Source organism: Danio rerio, chromosome 12 (assembly GCF_052040795.2).
Source record: "Danio rerio strain M-AB ecotype USA chromosome 12, GRCz13ab, whole genome shotgun sequence".
Lineage (NCBI taxonomy): Eukaryota > Metazoa > Chordata > Actinopteri > Cypriniformes > Danionidae > Danio > Danio rerio.
The window spans coordinates 5,267,284-5,284,841 of record NC_141032.1 but is presented as its reverse complement, the minus strand read 5'-3'; the positions used below and the strand labels follow the sequence as shown (position 1 = coordinate 5,284,841).

General features: G+C 38.7%; 1 protein-coding gene across 45 annotated transcripts in view; it reads left to right on the top strand.

Moving 5' to 3' along the window:
• Positions 1 to 17,558, top strand: part of mapta (microtubule-associated protein tau a) — a 68,921-nt gene that overhangs the window by 46,470 nt on the left and 4,893 nt on the right. For 7 of the 45 annotated variants that reach the window (XM_087275714.1, XM_087275713.1, XM_087275701.1 and 4 more), the window contains 9 exons: positions 47 to 175; positions 1,719 to 1,794; positions 3,210 to 3,460; positions 4,516 to 4,608; positions 5,667 to 5,759; positions 6,065 to 6,157; positions 8,553 to 8,645; positions 13,271 to 13,352; positions 13,808 to 13,914. In XM_087275714.1, coding sequence (XP_087131840.1) covers positions 47 to 175; positions 1,719 to 1,794; positions 3,210 to 3,460; positions 4,516 to 4,608; positions 5,667 to 5,759; positions 6,065 to 6,157; positions 8,553 to 8,645; positions 13,271 to 13,352; positions 13,808 to 13,914 — 1,017 coding nt within the window. Of the gene's footprint in view, positions 1 to 46; positions 176 to 1,718; positions 1,795 to 3,209; positions 3,461 to 4,515; positions 4,609 to 5,666; positions 5,760 to 6,064; positions 6,158 to 8,552; positions 8,646 to 13,270; positions 13,353 to 13,807; positions 13,915 to 16,752; positions 16,898 to 17,558 lie in introns of all 45 variants that reach the window. The other 38 variants (XM_087275738.1, XM_087275736.1, XM_087275730.1 and 35 more) reach the window with 13 other exon arrangements.

Here is a 17,558-nt window from a genome sequence, read left to right as displayed (position 1 = left end):
GTTTTCTGTACAGAATTTTTCATACTGTTTTGCTTTTTATATAAAGTGCCCTAAAAACCCCAACACCAAAGTCAGACCCTCTTCCCTTAAAACACCTTCCTCCATCCCGAAAAAGTCCTCGAGCTCCTCTAGTAGATCTCCCTCTGTATCTGCACTCAAAGAAACCAGGACAAGAGTGAGTAGAAGCCTGTGTCCTGCTGCTGCTGCTGTCTAAAACAATGAGTTAACTGGCAGTCTACTAACTGCACACAGGTCCAGCTATGACATTATTTCTCACTGAAGATGGAATAACACTGGCTTCTGGAAAAGGCACTGAGAAAAGTCTGCATGATTTTAGAGTATTTGTATTGTCTAACTTGAGCTGCAGCTGTTATTATCCTTCAACTGAATGGATTCTGGAAGTGCTTTCAACAAACTCAATGTTCGAGCATGAAGACATGCTATTAGAGCTGTTAATGAGGGCTGTTTGAACTACTGACAGTCCAGAGAGCCAACAATCCTTATAGTTTGCTTTACTACATGCAGTCTCTGATACTAACCTTACATGTTTTGCATGTATCATTTTGATGTTTTAGCAAATACTATTTTCATCACACCTGTATGTGTCTTATAGGGGAGATTGCATAATTAACATTTTTTGAACGAAACACAAATTTTCATTAATTCATTCATTTTCGTTTGGCTTAGTCTCTTTATCTATCAGGAGTCGCCACAGTGGAATAGACCGACAACTTATCCAGCATATGTTTTACGCAGTGGATGCCCTTCCAACTGCAACTCAGTACTGGGAAACATCCATACACACTCATTAAAATTCATACACTACAAACAATTTAGCTCGCTCAATTCACCTATAGCACATGCCTTTGGACTGTGGGCGAACCAGTGACCTTCTTACTGTGAGGCGACAGTGCTAACCACTGAGCCACCGTGCCTCCCCTAAAACACAAATTGTATACTGTACATATACTATAATATGTTAAACTATACTATACTTTACTGTACTGTCCTGTACTATGCTGTACTATACTATACTATGCTGCACTATACTATACTATACTATACGATACTATGCGATACTATACTATACTTTACTATGCTGTACAATACTATACAAGACTATACTATGCTGTACTATACTATACTAAACTATACTATACGAAACAATGCTATACTATGCTGTACAATACTATATGATACTATACTATGCTAAACTATACGATTTTATTCTGTACTATACTATACTATACTATACTATATGATAAACAATACTATACTGTACTATGCTGTACAATACGATACTATACTATGCTATGGTATGCTATACTATTCTTTAATATGCTGTACTATACTATACTAAACTATACTATACGATACAATACTATACTGTGCGGTACTATACTTTACGATACCATAATATGCTATACTGTGATATACTAAACGATACAATACAAAACTATACTATACTATACTATACTATACTATGCTAACTGAAAAGCAGTTGACCATTGAGGCAGTAATTAAAAAAATTAAATAAATATCACTTCCACTTGATTTTAATTAACCCCCCACCCCCCCAACCCCCGACAAAAAAAAAAAAAAAAACAGGACCACCGGGACATAAAATACATTAGCAATTGTTCTGTTATGTGCAGTTTAATAGAATATAATGATGTGTTTTTAATGATTTCTGTCTCTATATTCCTGTAAATCTCTAGGCTCCTAGTAGCAGTAGACCTCATGCTGCAGGGACCAAGATTCCTGCTATGACTGCTGTTGCCAAAAATGGAAAAGGTGAAGGAGATTTCTTTCATTCATTCATTTTTTTTTCGGCTTAGTCCCTTTATTGATCAGGGGTCGCCACAGCGGAATGAACCACCAGCTTATCCAGCATATGTTTTACGCATGGGATGCCCTTCCAGCTGCAACCTATCACTGGGAAACACCAATACACTCTCATTCACACATAACGCTACGAACAATTTAGCCCATCCAATTCACCTACAGAGCATGTGTTTGGACTGTGGGGGAAACCGGAGCAACTGGAGGAAACCCACGTCAACACAGGGAGAACATGCAAACCAGCGACCTTTTTGCTGTGAGGCGATAGCGCTACTCACTATGCCACCACGCCACTTCTTTAACAAACTACTTTTTAGAAATAAATATACACTCACTGGCTACATTATTAGGTACACATGCCTATTACTTGGTTGGACTCCCTTTTGACATCAGAACTGCTTTAATCCTTCACAGTATTGAATCAGAAAGTTATTAAAAACGTGCTTGAGAATTTGTATCTATACTGAGAGCATCATTTAAGCTTTATGAGATGTGTTTCATCCTGCTGGAGGTAGACTTTAAAACATGTTCTCATAAAGGAATTGACATGTTCAGGAACATTACTCAATCAGCAGTCCAATGGTCAAATGTTTACACCATAGGACTTGATTACGCCCAAATCTGACACTGATGCTCCGTTTGCACTTCAGCAGATGTCTAGAGTTTGTGACTGGCTGATCGTAGTTAACGTGTAATTGAACATCATCATCATCATCTTGGGGTTTTGTTCACGAGTGAGGGAAGGATGGATGAGATTGACAGGCAGATAGATGCAGCTGCAGCAGTAATGCGGTCGATGTACCGGTCCGTTGAGGTGAAGAAGGAGCTGAGCCGAAAGGCAAATCTCTCGATTTACCGGTCAACCGTTCATACTCTCACCTATGGTTATGAGCTGTTGGTCATGACCGAAAGGATAAGATCTCAAATACAAGCGGCTGAAATGAGTGTCCTTCGTAGGGTGGCAGGGCACACCCTTATAGACAGGGTGAGTAGCTCTGTCACTCGGGAGGAGCTCGGAGTAGAGCCGCTGCTCCTCCACATCGAGAGAAGTCAGCTGAGGTGGCTTGGGCATCTGTTTCGAATGCCTCCTGGATGCCTACCTAGGGAGGTGTTCCAGGTATGTCCCACCGGGAGTAGGCCTCGGGGAAGAGCCAGGACACACTGGAGTGACTATGTCTCTCGGCTGGCCAGGGAACGCCTTGGGATCCCCCTGGAGGAAGTGTCTGGGGAGAGGGAAGTCTGAGTTTCTCTTTTAAGACTGCTGCCCCCGCGATAAGCAGATGAAAATGATGATGATGATGATTTGTTGTACTCTCTCATTCACTGAGCTCCAAGTTTACCCAACTATGACAACTTTTGTTTCTCAGACACCGCGGAGAACAGCGGGCACAGCAGCCCTGGCACTCCTAAATCTCCTGCCAGCAAGGCTGCGGGCGGGAAGCCTCCGAGCACAGGGAATGAAATCAAGAAGGTTGCAGTGATTCGCTCGACCCCTAAATCCCCGAAGAACCGTTCGCCCACATCGCTGTCTGCCGCTGCTCCTTTGCCTGATCTGAAGAACGTTCGCTCCAAAGTCGGGTCCACTGATAACCTGAAGCACCAGCCCGGAGGCGGCCGGGTAATTCACTTTAATCTACTGTTTACAGTAAAGACTGACTGATTTTGAGTGATTTCTATAAATGTTAGATATTTTTGCATTAATTTACATAAAACTGTAAGGGTTAATTCACACCAAAACAAAATTTGTTGTTAATTTACTCAAAATAACATTTTTTTGCGATTTTTGTCTAAGTCTATGGTTCTTAGTGATTCATAAAATGCAAGTCAATATCTAAGCCTAAATATGGCTATACATGTATGTACTTCTGTACTTTTGCATTTCCGCCACACATTGACATGCATGTTATGGATTACCAAAGACCACAGTTTTAATGGGTTATATGCACACAGACTTTTCATTTTAGCCAGCCTCAGAGCTTCTTTCCTCAGAGCCTCAGAGAGTCTTTCTATTATAAAACTGATACATTCAAGATCTGATTTCTTTAAAAATAAGTGATCTTTGCTGCCTGATGGATATATGATATGAAGTGGGTTTCAGACCAGACAAAAAGCACTCATTTAATTCCATTTTCCCCCACCATATCTTTAAAATATGACCCCACTATTTTAAATGGAGTTTCTGCACTTGCCTGCTGAGCCTGATGGTGCTAGCGGTTACACGGTCTTTCATCTCGTTTTACGCTTGAACCATTAAATGAATGCTGAAGTCTATTTAACTGAATATATTGTAATTACATTACAACATTGATGCTGTAAAAGAAACCATATGAAAGTGAAAATACTCCCATTAAGCTTTTACCGGAAGTTTATCATCGGCTTAAAAACACTAGCTGTGCATATAGCCCATTAAAAAATGATCCTTCTATTTATTCTCCAGCGAAGAAAAAAAGTCACCTGCATCTTGGATGACCTGGGAATGAGTAAAGTAACAGGAAATGTTCATTTTTGGATGATTTACTGTTTGAAACTGCTACCTAAATACACTTAAATTGAGTTGAATCATGTTATTCCAATCAGCCAATGAAAAGTTACCTGTTTAATGCTCAGAAATCTCTCTCTTTTCTACAACAATAGTATTGAAAAGCAATTTTCCTGATGTTCTGCCTTTTACAGATCCAAATCCTTGATCAGAAGGTGGATTTCAGCAATGTCCAGTCAAAGTGTGGCTCCAAAGCCAACCTGAAGCATACACCAGGAGGTGGAAATGTGAGTAATGTAACCAACAGAACACATATATTATTCCTTTATTTCTGATGTCCAAACTATCACCAGTGGCTATCACATTGTGTTATTCTAGCAATTTCTTAGTCTTAGTATTATTTTAATTAGTTTTAATTTTTGTATTTCAGTTTTAGCTCATGTTTAGTCGTTTTGTGTTGTGTTTTCAGCTCAGGCTCATTGTAAATAAATGCCTCAACCTACATTTTTGCAAAACGTAAAATACATTGCACATTTCAGATAACAAATCCGCTAGAGGGCACTGTCTACATTTTTTTCGAATCTGAAACATGTTACTTGGGGTACGTTTTGTTGTACGTTACATATATACACCTTTCTTGTGTACATCCAAGAGAAGGCAGGGCTTGTTGTACAGATCACTTAGCAAACCACTGACCTAAACCCAACCAATAATGTTTTTAAAAGCAAATGTAAGAGAAAAGTACACTGCGACCATGTAGTTTTAACTTGATTTTACATTGCTTTGACTCTTCTAAGGAAGCATGCTTCACTGGGCTTAAATCCATGCGCTCTTTATCACAAACGCAACACTGTACAAAGTGAGCTACCAAGCAAACTGACCGCGCAAGAAAAGTTGTCCATTTGGAGATAGATAGGTGAAATAAGTATATTCAATACAAATCATAGACACTATTTTTGTGGTATTTATTTAGTGTTGTCCAAAGAACTGCATGAAAATAGACCTTTATTCCGAGATAAGTGCCTGTAAATATTATTAGTGTGAAAAGGAACACATGTTATTAGCGTCATACTGCCCATTAATGTTCATTTTACCTAGAAACTGCAGGCAAAACATGTTTAATTATGATTTTTTTCCACAAAAATGTAGGATAAAGCACATATATTTCATATGAGCCTGTGTTTTTGTCATTTTTTTTAGCATTTCTGTACAGTTTTCATTCTCATTTAATCTTGTGTATTTTAGCACCTTGAGTGTATAATTTGTCTTTACTTCATGAGAATCAGGGAACATTTACCGTTTTTGTTTTTGTTCATGAAAATGTCCAAACATTTGCTTTAAACAGGTGCAAATTCTCGATCAGAAGTTGGACTTTAGTAATGTCCCTTCTAGGTGTGGCTCCAAAGACAATATCACACACACACCTGGAGGTGGCAATGTGAGTTACAATAGGCTAAACGTTATCCAGACCCAGTTCACTCCTAAAATTACCATTAATCATCAATCCCTACCAAGAATATTTAACAGCCTGCTCCTTTCCCTACTGATGACTGGAGGTGGAGACTAATCAAACTCCCAGCCATCCCTAACTGACTCCAGATGTTCCTCAGATGTTCCTCATGAAGTTATAAACACTGACCTCTGATGTTAATAGTAAAACAAGCTCTCTAGGTTCTGTCAGAAGCTTTCTGGTTTTACCACAGAAGATAATTCTTGTCTTCCTTGACCTCTGCACTCTTTCAGGTAAAAATTCTTGATCAGAAGGTGGACTTCACTAAGGTCCAGTCAAAGTGTGGCTCCAAAGACAATATCAAACATGCACCCGGAGGTGGCAATGTGAGTAACTATAGGTTGAACTCAACACCTTCAGTCTTGGTTCTTCCTGAAGTTATGACCATTTGTGGAAACCTTGTAAAAAAATAAGCTACTTCAGGATTGATAATGAACTGAGGAGAGGGTCTTGTCAGTTGTCGAGTGTTGAAATTAAATGCTGGATTCAAACAACACAATGTCAAATTTGGGAAATGCAGTGTTTCTCAACCACGTTCCTGGAGCCCCACTAACACTGCATGTTTTGGATCTCGCCTTTGTTGGTCACACCCATTACAGGTCTATCAGTCTCTACTAATGAGCTGAGCATCTGAATCAGGTGTGTTTGGTTAAGGAGAGCTGGTTGGCCTCCTAGAACATGGTTGAGAAACACTGGTTTAATGTAAACAACCACATTTCGACAGAAAGACATGCAAGTGTAATTTATTTTGAGTCCACTGTGACAGAGTCTGTAACATCCAACACGGGCTCATTATGGATATGTACCCACGTATACATTTCTGGAGAGCGTGAATTATGTAGCAAGAGGTATGGATGGCTGCATTTCGTCTTTAAAACGAACGTTATGGGCGGTATGATGCCAAAACCGGTTTCTGACCCTTTACGCACTACCAGCTGACCGCTTACCTCCGTGTAGACAGCTTTTCCACTGTTACCAGTTTACCCAGCGGCTCAACACGTACTGTCACACTCAAATAAATGTTCAGATAGATCCAAATGCGAGTGAACAAAAGGAATTTATTTGACACAGTCAAACTCAACAAACTGGTGCAACAAATAAGTGCGGAGCTAGGGCTAGAGGAACAGGACAGGGATCAGGCAGGAAATCAGGCTCTAGCAGAAACTCCTCACGGTCCTGAGCACAGACAGAAACACACACATGAGCACACGTAACAAACTGACAAAGACACACAGAAAACATCGCACATATATAGACCCGAATATGAGCCTCAGCTGGCGGGCTAATCAAGCCAGATGAGTGCCGTCATCACACGTGATCAAAACAGATACACGTGGAGAACAAAAACAAACCAACATGATCAAACAGACACTCCGGAAGAGCGCACAAACCTGCAACCGTGACATGTACGTCGGCAGACTTAAGAGGAAGAACAGAGTTGACCGCAACAACGAGGTTTGAGTCCGGTAAAGAAAAGTTCCAGAAAGCAGGTAAAACAAAAGGCAAAAAATAAACAAGTAAATGACTGGGTCACAATGTGGTAAGATTTGAAAACGTGGTAAAAAATTAGGCACCCTTGAGGGCTTTTCATGTTTCTGGATTGCTTTTAAAGACATTGTGGGTAGAGTTTAGGGAAGGGGGTGAGTGGGTGGGTTGGTCTGTCAGTCCATCGGTAGGTTAGTCGGTCAGTCAGTCAGTCGACAGCGGCCTCTGGTGGATTTAAATGAAAAAAGCAGGCGTGAATGGCACTTGCAAGAGAAATTTGAGACCTGAAATCAGTCAGTCAACAGCGACCTCTGATGGATTTGCCAAAACACATACAGCAAAAAGGTACCTCCTGGGACATATTTGGCGCTCTCCAGAAATGTATTCGAGGGTATGTATCCACAATGAGCCTGGATAGGTAACATCTGAGTCTGTCCAATAGAAGCCCAGAATCTCTTCATTACTCAGCTTTGAAACAGTGAAATGAAAGAAGTACAGATGTGTTGTTGTTGTTGTTTGGTGTAATTATTTTGTGGAGGAAAGGTTTGTGAAGCTTTTCTGATGACAAGACTGCTTCAGTAGCCATTATTTGGTAACTTTTGACTCTAGAAGTCAGACGGTAATTCCACCTTCACAATGGTATTATGCATGACAATAATCACTTAAGTAATATGTAGTCTGACATGTTTGATGTTCATGAGCATTTATTCAAATAGTCTGACTATCATGCAAAAATATTGTGTAGTCTGAGGCCAGCATAAATCAGATAATAAACTATTATACAGACTTATTGTTTTCATTTTCCATTCACACACTTATGGATCTTCCTCACTCGCTGTTTTACTGCCTTAAAGGTAACTGTAAAGATAACTCCTATCTTCCCAACTCTTTGATTTTCCAGGTAAAAATACTGGATCAGAAGCTGGACTTCAGTAATGTCCAGTCAAAGTGTGGCTCCAAAGACAATATCAAATATGCACCAGGAGGTGGCAATGTGAGTAACTATAGGTTGAACTCAACGCCTTCAGTCTTGGTTCTTCCTGAAGTTATGACCATTTGTGGAAACCTTGGGATTATCAATTCGGACACCCAGTTTTATCTGTAGTCCTCCACATTCATGTTCTTAAAAGCCTTTCCTATTTGAACCGGTTTTCCTCCGGTTGCTCTCTGGGTTCTTCTCTGACACTAAAAGGCACAGATGACTCCTTTTCTTCCCCGAAATGTTCACTCTTTTAGGTGCAAATTCTCGATCAGAAGTTGGACTTAACTAATGTGCAGGCTAGATGTGGCTCCAAAGATAATCTCAAACATGTACCCGGAGGTGGAAAAGTGAGTAAACAAGGAAACATTTGTTGTTGTAACTGGAATTATGCTGAAAATATTGACAGACTTAGTAGGCGTTCTGGCCAATGACAATAATAGTGGTTAACAATCAGGGAGAGACAGAATCTGCAGACTTTTTTTGCACTTTTAGAAATTTATGTGGAATGATTTTGGGAGTCTAGTAATAAAACGTGAAATATTAAATAAAAATCTATAACTTTTTAGCTTGTATTTAAGGTTAACAGTGCAAATCAATTAGATTAACCTGTTTGGTAAACAAAGCAAGCCTGTCCTGTAATACAGTATGGCCCAGTTTCACAAACAGGGTTTGGATTAAGCCAGGACTAGGCCTTGGTTAAATTAGGCTATTTAAGCCAAATTTATAAAAATGGCCTTGGAAAAATATATAAATGGTGTGCATTGGGAGAAAAAATGACACTAATGTATTTTAAGACATCTCACTGCAAGTTATTTTGAGTTGAGACAGGTCAAACATGCAATTGAATCTTGACTAGCCTTAAACCTTGTTTGTGAAACCGGGGGTTAATCTACTAAAAAAATGAAAATATTACTTAACAAACTTTATTGTAAATAAATCATACAAACATGTGCATATTAGTTAATGAAATTATTCAAAAGTATATAAAACAGAATATTTATTTACAAGTAAATGAATACACTCAACCATGGGCTACTAATAAATCTGCTGAAATTCTGTGTGCATAGATTCTAGGTGGCCCTACGAATAATTGATAAACATCTTTTGTCCAGATACACACAAATCATTTTATATGCTATTCAAGAGGTCACACTTAGCTGATGATTGATTATAAAGCTTGTTTGGTGAGCTGTCCCGGGAGCTTAGGCCCGTTTGCAAGGCGAGAGGGGAGTTTAAGCTCAGGTAGATCTCGAGAAGTCCCCAGCTGCAGTAGCTAATATACAGATAGTGATTGCTCTTAAGAGATAAGCACTTACTTGGAGCATGTCAATGGTGCTGATTTGGATTAGTCAATTAACTTAAGTTGCATGTTTTTGGACGGTGGGAGGAAACTGGGGAAACCCACGTGAGCACGGTGAGAACATGTAAACTCTACATAGAAACGTCGGCTGGCTTGGTAAGGACTAGAACCAGTGACGTTCTTGCTGTGAGGCAACAGTGCTAACCACTGGGCCACCGTGCCACCCATCTAGAAAAAGAGGAGGAGTAGGGGTGGAAGGAGAGATTCTTTAAAACGAAGATGGCTGTCATATGGTATTTATAGTGGCTTAGGAATCGTCCGATTGGTGAATCATAAATTGAGTAATGCGGGACCAGCTGTGATCAATCATAAGCACGTGATCCTCTCGAAATTAGTTTATAAATAAACTTCACTAAGTGAATTTAGGCGTATTGTACAGATGAGTGCAACATTTAGATTAATATGTAAATTCAGAGCTTGAGTAAACGTCACAACTATTAGATTTTCAGAGAATAAATCCTTTGCATTACAGTCTATAGAGTCTGTCATACATTAGCATTAAGAAAGGTGATTAGTGTGTGGAAATTCTTGTGTATGTAGCCCATTCATGGTGTATCTGAAAGAAAGCTGATATCAGATTTTTTATTTAGCAAATATTGGTAAGTATTCAGTCTCATCCACTGATCAGATAGTAAAACAAGAGATGTAATAAAAAGAACATTTTGTATGATGTGAAATCTATTTAAATATACGTAACACTTCTCTGTGAATTTGAGTTAGGTGTTCTTGAGTTATTTATTAGCCTTTAAGCATTTGCATGTTTTATTTTTCCTGTATTGTTTTAGGTTTACACCAACACTTTCAATCCAGTTGATCGTACGTTTTTAATGTACTTGTTACACAGATCTACTAAGTAATATTGAAGGATTTTCCAGTCTGATTGAGCCATCATTCTGAATATTAACAGATCATTTGGGTGTGTGTACATGTTTAGCCACAGTTTTTGGGGTGATCGTTTTTTCACACTGCAAAAAAATATCTGTTGATTATTTCTGTTTCCGTATTTTGAGATTCACAAGTGTTTACTGTTTATTTATGCTTGTGAATTGCATTATGGGATGTTTATCTCCTTTCTGTTGACCTTTGATGATGAAAATTCAACTCTACAGTTTAACAAAGTGACTTTTATTGACATTTTAGTAGTTTGAAATAATATAATGTATTGAAACAAAAACACACAATGTACGTTCAAGGTTTTTGTACAGCAATATACAACACCAACCCAGACAATATATCACTTTAAACTAAGAACAATGTTAATAAAAGTCACTTTTTCTAAATTTTCAAGGTTAAACGTTGTTGGAAGAAAGATCACGGTCTCGTATTGCAACTCAAAAGCATAAATTAATGGGGAAAAATAAAAACATGAATCACAAAATACAGAATATTTCTAATTTACTGATATATTTTACAGTGCACACTGTATTTCTCAATCCTCCCAGAACTAGAACATCAGTTCATCACCTCAGTATGATTACACATTGATTCAGGGTTCTCCTGTATGCCGTTTTCTGGCATTTATAGCAAAAAAAAAATGGTTTAAGCAAGCATACAATAAACAATTTTCCATATAATTATAAGACTTTCAGATTGAGGAACGCCTCTTTTCCTTTTACAATCAAATGACCAGACCACCACTAACATCCTAATCCTTAAAGCCAACCAGCCTGTCATTAAAGACAGCCAGTTCACTCATTAAAGTAGCAGTGAGTGATCCCTTAAGACCCTTATGCACTCAAGAGGAGTTGCAGTGGTCCCCTGTTGAAGGACATCGGCTCTTTAGTACACAGGGGTCTTGTTGTAGTGCTCTGGTCAGCCGACTGTTGCTCTATGGTGAGTGTTTGGCTCCATCTGAGAGCTGACCTCACACTGAAGACACTGAGGCCTTTTTATACAGAAAAAAAGCCCCGGCAGCTGCGGCTATGAGGTCATTGCTTCTATTTTGGGAGCAGGGATGGTACACGATTGTACCGTTCTCATGTTGTATTTTCATCTCATAGTCTAAAGCGGAGAACGATTAAGAGCAAGTCTGTTTTTGACCCAATGACCACGCAGATGATTTAAGGCTTGTGGTTCATTATACTTTTTATTACACCCCTATAAATACAAATTGGTTTAGGAAATTATACATTTCAACACTTCTAACAGCGCAGCTTCTGGAAGCATCATTCATATCAATTTTTCACATAGGGAATTTTAAAAAGTCTTCTTTAAAATGTTAGAAAACATGAAATAAAAAACAAACAATGAAGCAAACAACTGTTGAGTAGTAGATTCATAAAATTACTAAAGGTGTTGGTTGTATATGTAGTAATAGCATTTCACATTTACTGCAACGCACACACACACACACACACACACAGATATATACACTCTCAGAAATAAAGGTACAAGAGCTGTCACAGGGGTGGTACCTTTTCAAAAGGTACACGTTTGTACTTAAAGGGTCCATATTGGTACCTCAAAAGTGTATATTAGTACCCGTACAAATTTTAAGAGGAACACTTTTGTACGTTTTGGGTACTCATATGTACCCTTGAGGTATTAATATGACCCTTTTAGGTCCAAATTTGTACCTTTGAAAGTTGTACCTTGAAAAGATACCACCCCAGTGACAGCTCAAGTACTTTTATTTCTGAAAGTGTACAGTTAAAGTCAGTTAAATTATTAGCCCCAACATTTTTTCTATTTTTTTAATATTTCTCAAATGATGTTTAACAGATTCAGGAAATTTTCACAGTGTGTCTGATAATATTTTTTTCTCTGGAGAAAGTCTTATTTGTTTTATTTTGGCTAAAATAAAAGCAGCTTTTAATTTTTTAAACACCATTTTAAGGTTTAAAACTATTAGCCCCTTTAAGCATATATTTTCCGATAGTCTACAGAACAAACCCTTGTTATACAATAACTTGCCTAATTACCCTAACCTGCCTAGTTAACCTGCCTAGTTTTAAATGTCACTTTAAGCTGTATAGAAGTGTCTTGACAAATATCCAGTTAAATATTATGTACTGTCATCATGACAAAGATTAAATAAATCAGTTATTAGAAATGACTTATTAAAACTATTATGATTAGAAATGTGTTGAAAAAATCTGCTCTCTGTTAAACAGAAAATAGGGAATAAATAAACGGGGGCTGCTAGTTCAGGTGGGCTAATAATTCTGACTTTAACTGTATGTATGTATATATATATATATATATATATATATATATATATATATATATATATATATATATATATATATATATATATATATATTTATATATATATATATAGAGAGAGAGAGAGAGAGAGAGAGAGAGAGAGAGAAAGCATTTGGAGAATAGTGGTGCTTCATAGGAGTGGGTGAAGCTTACACTTTGCGTTGTGTACTGTAGTTTATCTTTGCTAATTATACTATTAAACATAATAGCATACAGAAGCACATACAATCAATTAAAAACCAGAACCAAACTGCTGTACTCTATTCTCAGATCATATTAAACCAAAAGTGTGTAGCGTTTTAGAGACTGAAAGTCTGTGGAAGTGTCTATGGAAGTGGTGGTTTTAAATGTAATCTGATGTGGATGAATATTTAAAGCCTGTTTTTTTTTTCTTGTTCTGAAAAGGTCCAAATCCTCCACAAAAAGATTGATCTGAGCAACGTGCAGTCAAAGTGTGGATCGAAAGACAACCTTCGTCACAAACCAGGTAATCACACATGTCCACTTTGGAATTTAAATGCCACACATATGTGTATTTAGCAGACATGTTTAACCGTTCCTAAGCAGAAACACTGTTTGATAGGATAGTTCACCTAAAAATAAAAATGTACTCACCCTTTACTTGTTTCAAAGCTTTCTGAGTTTCTTTCTTCTGCTGAACACAAAAGAAGATATTTTGAAGTGAGCTTGAAATCTGTAACCATTGACTTCCATAGTATTTGTTTATCCGCATCAACATTCTTCAAAATATCTTATTTTTTGCTCAACAGAAGTTAAAAAGGTTTAAAAACACCTAAGGTTGAGTAAACTGTGAGTGAATCTTAATTTTTGAATGAACTATCCTGTTAAGCACTGGACTCAATCATAGTGTTTTTAAATGCTTGCAAATGCAAATTATTTGTTTAATTTGCTTTGAGTCATGAGGAATTTCCCCTTTTTAAGGTGGAGGAAACATTGAGATCAGGTCTGAGAAGCTTGATTTCAAGGCTCAGTCAAAGATTGGATCTATGGACAACATTAAACATACACCTGGAGGAGGCAACAGGAGGGTAAGACCACATGTGTTTCACTGAAGTGAAATGATATTTACATTAAAATGATTCATCCTTCACTTCTGCTGTTAAACAAGACATGACTTATGTTAAATAGCACTGATTTTAAAGGTGCAGTGGGTGATCTTCCACAATGCTAATAGCTTAGCATAAATCTCTGAATCACAGTCCCTTCCCTGCCGTCTCTCTCACGTGTTGAAAGTGACTAGTGCTTGTCTGGCAGCATGCAAGAATTATACTCATTAGCTACTATGCCAAACTGACATGCTGTTTCAGAGTGAATATTTAGAGTAGCATGGTAAGCAATATAGGGAGAGACTAGGCAGAATAGAGCTATTTACTTATGTTTTGTTGTTAAACTAAATAAAATCTACATCATCGATGCTGTAAAAGGTCCCTTATGAAACTGAAAATAGTCTTATCAATCTTTTACTGGAATGTTTTAGTGGCTGAACAACACTTCTGTGAAGAAACAACCCATTTGTAACAACAACATCTAACGTTACATCAGCTTTGCGTGAAGCTACAATACTTAACAGAACATTACCTGTCTAAAAGAAATCCTTCAGCCATGGTGTCATGCTTTCTCCAGCGTGCAAAGGTAACTCCAATATTGATTCAGGTTTTTTTAAAGGGCCGTGAAACCCCCCGTTTCAGCAGGAAAAAGTCAGGAAAGTGGGTGTGTCTAGCTCTGTTTGGGTGGGAGTGTCGGGGGAGATAAAATGGGCAGGTTTGAATAAAAATGGGAGTTCCCATTTGGGCACGCGCTGCTGACCCAGACATCCCAAGTTGTTTCCAGGGGATACAGAGTTGATTTGCGGGAGGAAGTGGGATAGTGGATGTTTGAAGAGCGGGGGGTGGGAGGGGGGGTGCGTTGATGGAGCGACGTATCTGGGTAGGGGGGCATGTGCACGCAAGACGTACCCGAAGAAGAGCGGTGGGAGTTGCGCGCGCGACGCGACGCCACATACCTGAAGAGTGGTGGGGGTCAGTTGTGTGCGACGTATCTGAAGAGCTACAAGGGATGCGGTGGAGAGAGGGCTGTGCAACGTATTTAAGGACAAAGGCAAGAAGCGCGTGATTTCTGGGAGATTATCATTCATTTGCAGGCATCCGGGCATACGCATTTGAGGGATACTCCCGCAACTTCCGTGAGACTTGGGATGCAGGGGAGAAAGACAGTGTTTAATGATGGTGAAACGTTTGATACTGCACCTCGTATAAGAGAAAAAAAACCTCTGCATTTCTCGGTAACTCAGATGCACTTGGTTGGTCAGAAAGCCAGGTGTGTGTAGACTATCCTGTCACAAAATGCGGCGAAAATTAAACACGACGGTCGGCAATAGTTTGCTTACAGTGTTCATGTGTTTACACACAGAGAGCAGCATTTACAGCGGATATTTCAGTCCATAAGTAATTTAAAAATCATTTTGACTAAGGTCTGTCTTTAAACACTAAGAGTACTGCTGACCATACGAACTATAACTTTGCCATCTGAATGAACAAAGAAAGCGGGCTGATCGCACACACTTACCAAATCTGTAGACAGTCCTGTCCACATTTCTAGATGAGAAAAGCTCTCGAGTAAAAAATGTTTCGTACAAACGTAGTTCTATGGCGTGTCCCGTGCACTGATCCACACGTGAGTCCAGCAGCGCTCTCATAGAGAGAAAATGAAAACAAAACCTTCACTGCAGCACATTATGAAAGCAACACTGACGACCCGTATCTCCAAACAATTCTTATTCTTTTCCCACAACTTTTGGCAACACGACATGTGGCGTCTCTCTGCCGTCTGAACACTGTTTCAGGTACAGTCTAAGAAAGCTAGCATGCATATTAATAAAGTTGCAGCACATAAATAATGGAGCGCGCTGATTGGTTTGAACCAAGTCTTACTCATGAATCAATCCAACACACTCAGAGACGTAATACAGTACGACGTCCAGTCTACATGCTAAGATCTCATGGCTGAGACTAGGCTTCAAAAAATAGTTTCAAACCAGAAGTATGAAATTTTTTACCTTTTTAGTGTAATATAGGTGTCCTAAAGTGTTTTTAGCAGTGTGGGACACATATACGGCTGTCAACAGCTCAAAAAATGTGTTTTGGTGTTTCGTGACCCTTTAAAAAAGGTTTGATTCTGCATGTTTTTACTGATCGCACGTGTTCTCTCTTTCTCTTTAGATTTCTCTCATGAACGTGCAGCATGTCTATGCACAAACGGCTGCGCAATTGTTCAAATCTGCATTTGTTGACACAGTTTGAGCTACTTATCGGAATTATGAGAGATGTCGGCCTGACTTTATTTAATTGGATGAACTTTTTTTAGTTTTATGCCTCACCCAGAATATAAAAACACATATAAACACATTTAGATCACTAGCTTTAATCAATACGATTGGAATGTGAAGAGACTTTTAACCAGCACAGCAATAAATGTTTCTGAAGACAATCACCTACTGCGCCTTTAATATCTTGTCTATGTAAATCTGATCTCTGGTATTGGGTCATTTGTTTGAACAAAACAGTTTAAACAAAACAAAACTAATTTCACATTAAAATTATCTGTTTTTTCTTAGTTGTGATTGCTTGAGCTTCAGAACTTGAATGCCTTGCTTATACTTGTATCTACATATTAAACACTGAATAAACCGTGAATTTGTATTTGAGACAACATCACCTTCTTCATCTTTAATTTTGATGTTTATTTACATTTGTGTTTCCATCGTTTTCCTTTCTGTTGAACCCATATCATTTTGTGTTTCTTTCTGTTTTGGTCAACCATTGGTGCTCATTTCACCACCCATTGGCCACCCTGGGGTCCATCTCTAGAGAGAGAAGGACAGAGGGGCAAATACGCCCCAAGATGAGGGCTTTCTCACCCCAGACCCCTCTGAAACCCCCACCCTGTCATCTGCCAGTCTGTCCCCAGAGCCCATCCTCCTCAGCAACCCCCAGATAAAGATTGAGGACTCCAGTAAGTATTCAGAGAGGAGGAGACAGACAGAGATGGCCACATCAAATCATCTGCACATTTTTGATTATGGGATGTTTGAGGTGTAGTCAAATTTGCAAGACATAAGTCACTAAATTAATAACTGGTAGAACAGAGAGGGCTACAGTAGGGCTGGGCGATTTGACCTAAAATCTTAATTCCAACATTTTAACTCGATTAGGATTAATAAACGATTATTTGATTTTTTTATTTGATTGTTTTAATAAAGATTTCAGATTTCTGAATGAAGCGTATTTTAAAATAATTGAAGGAAACACACACTATCTATGGTTATTTATTGAACATCATAATAGAAAATATGTTGTCTCAAGGCACAGCTTCCAATCATTCATTCATTTTCTTGTCAGCTTAGTCCCTTTATTAATCCGGGGCCACCAACTTATCCAACAAGTTTTTACGCAGCGGATGCCCTTCCAGCCACAGCCCATCTCTGGGAAACATCCACACACACACTCATACACTACAAACAATTTAGCCTACCCAATTCACCTGTACCACATGTTTTTGGACTGTGGGGAAAACCAGAGCACCTATAGGAAAGCCATGCAAACTCCACACAGAAACATCAACTGAGCCGAGGCTCGAACCAGCGACCCAGCGACCTTCTTACTGTCAGGCGACA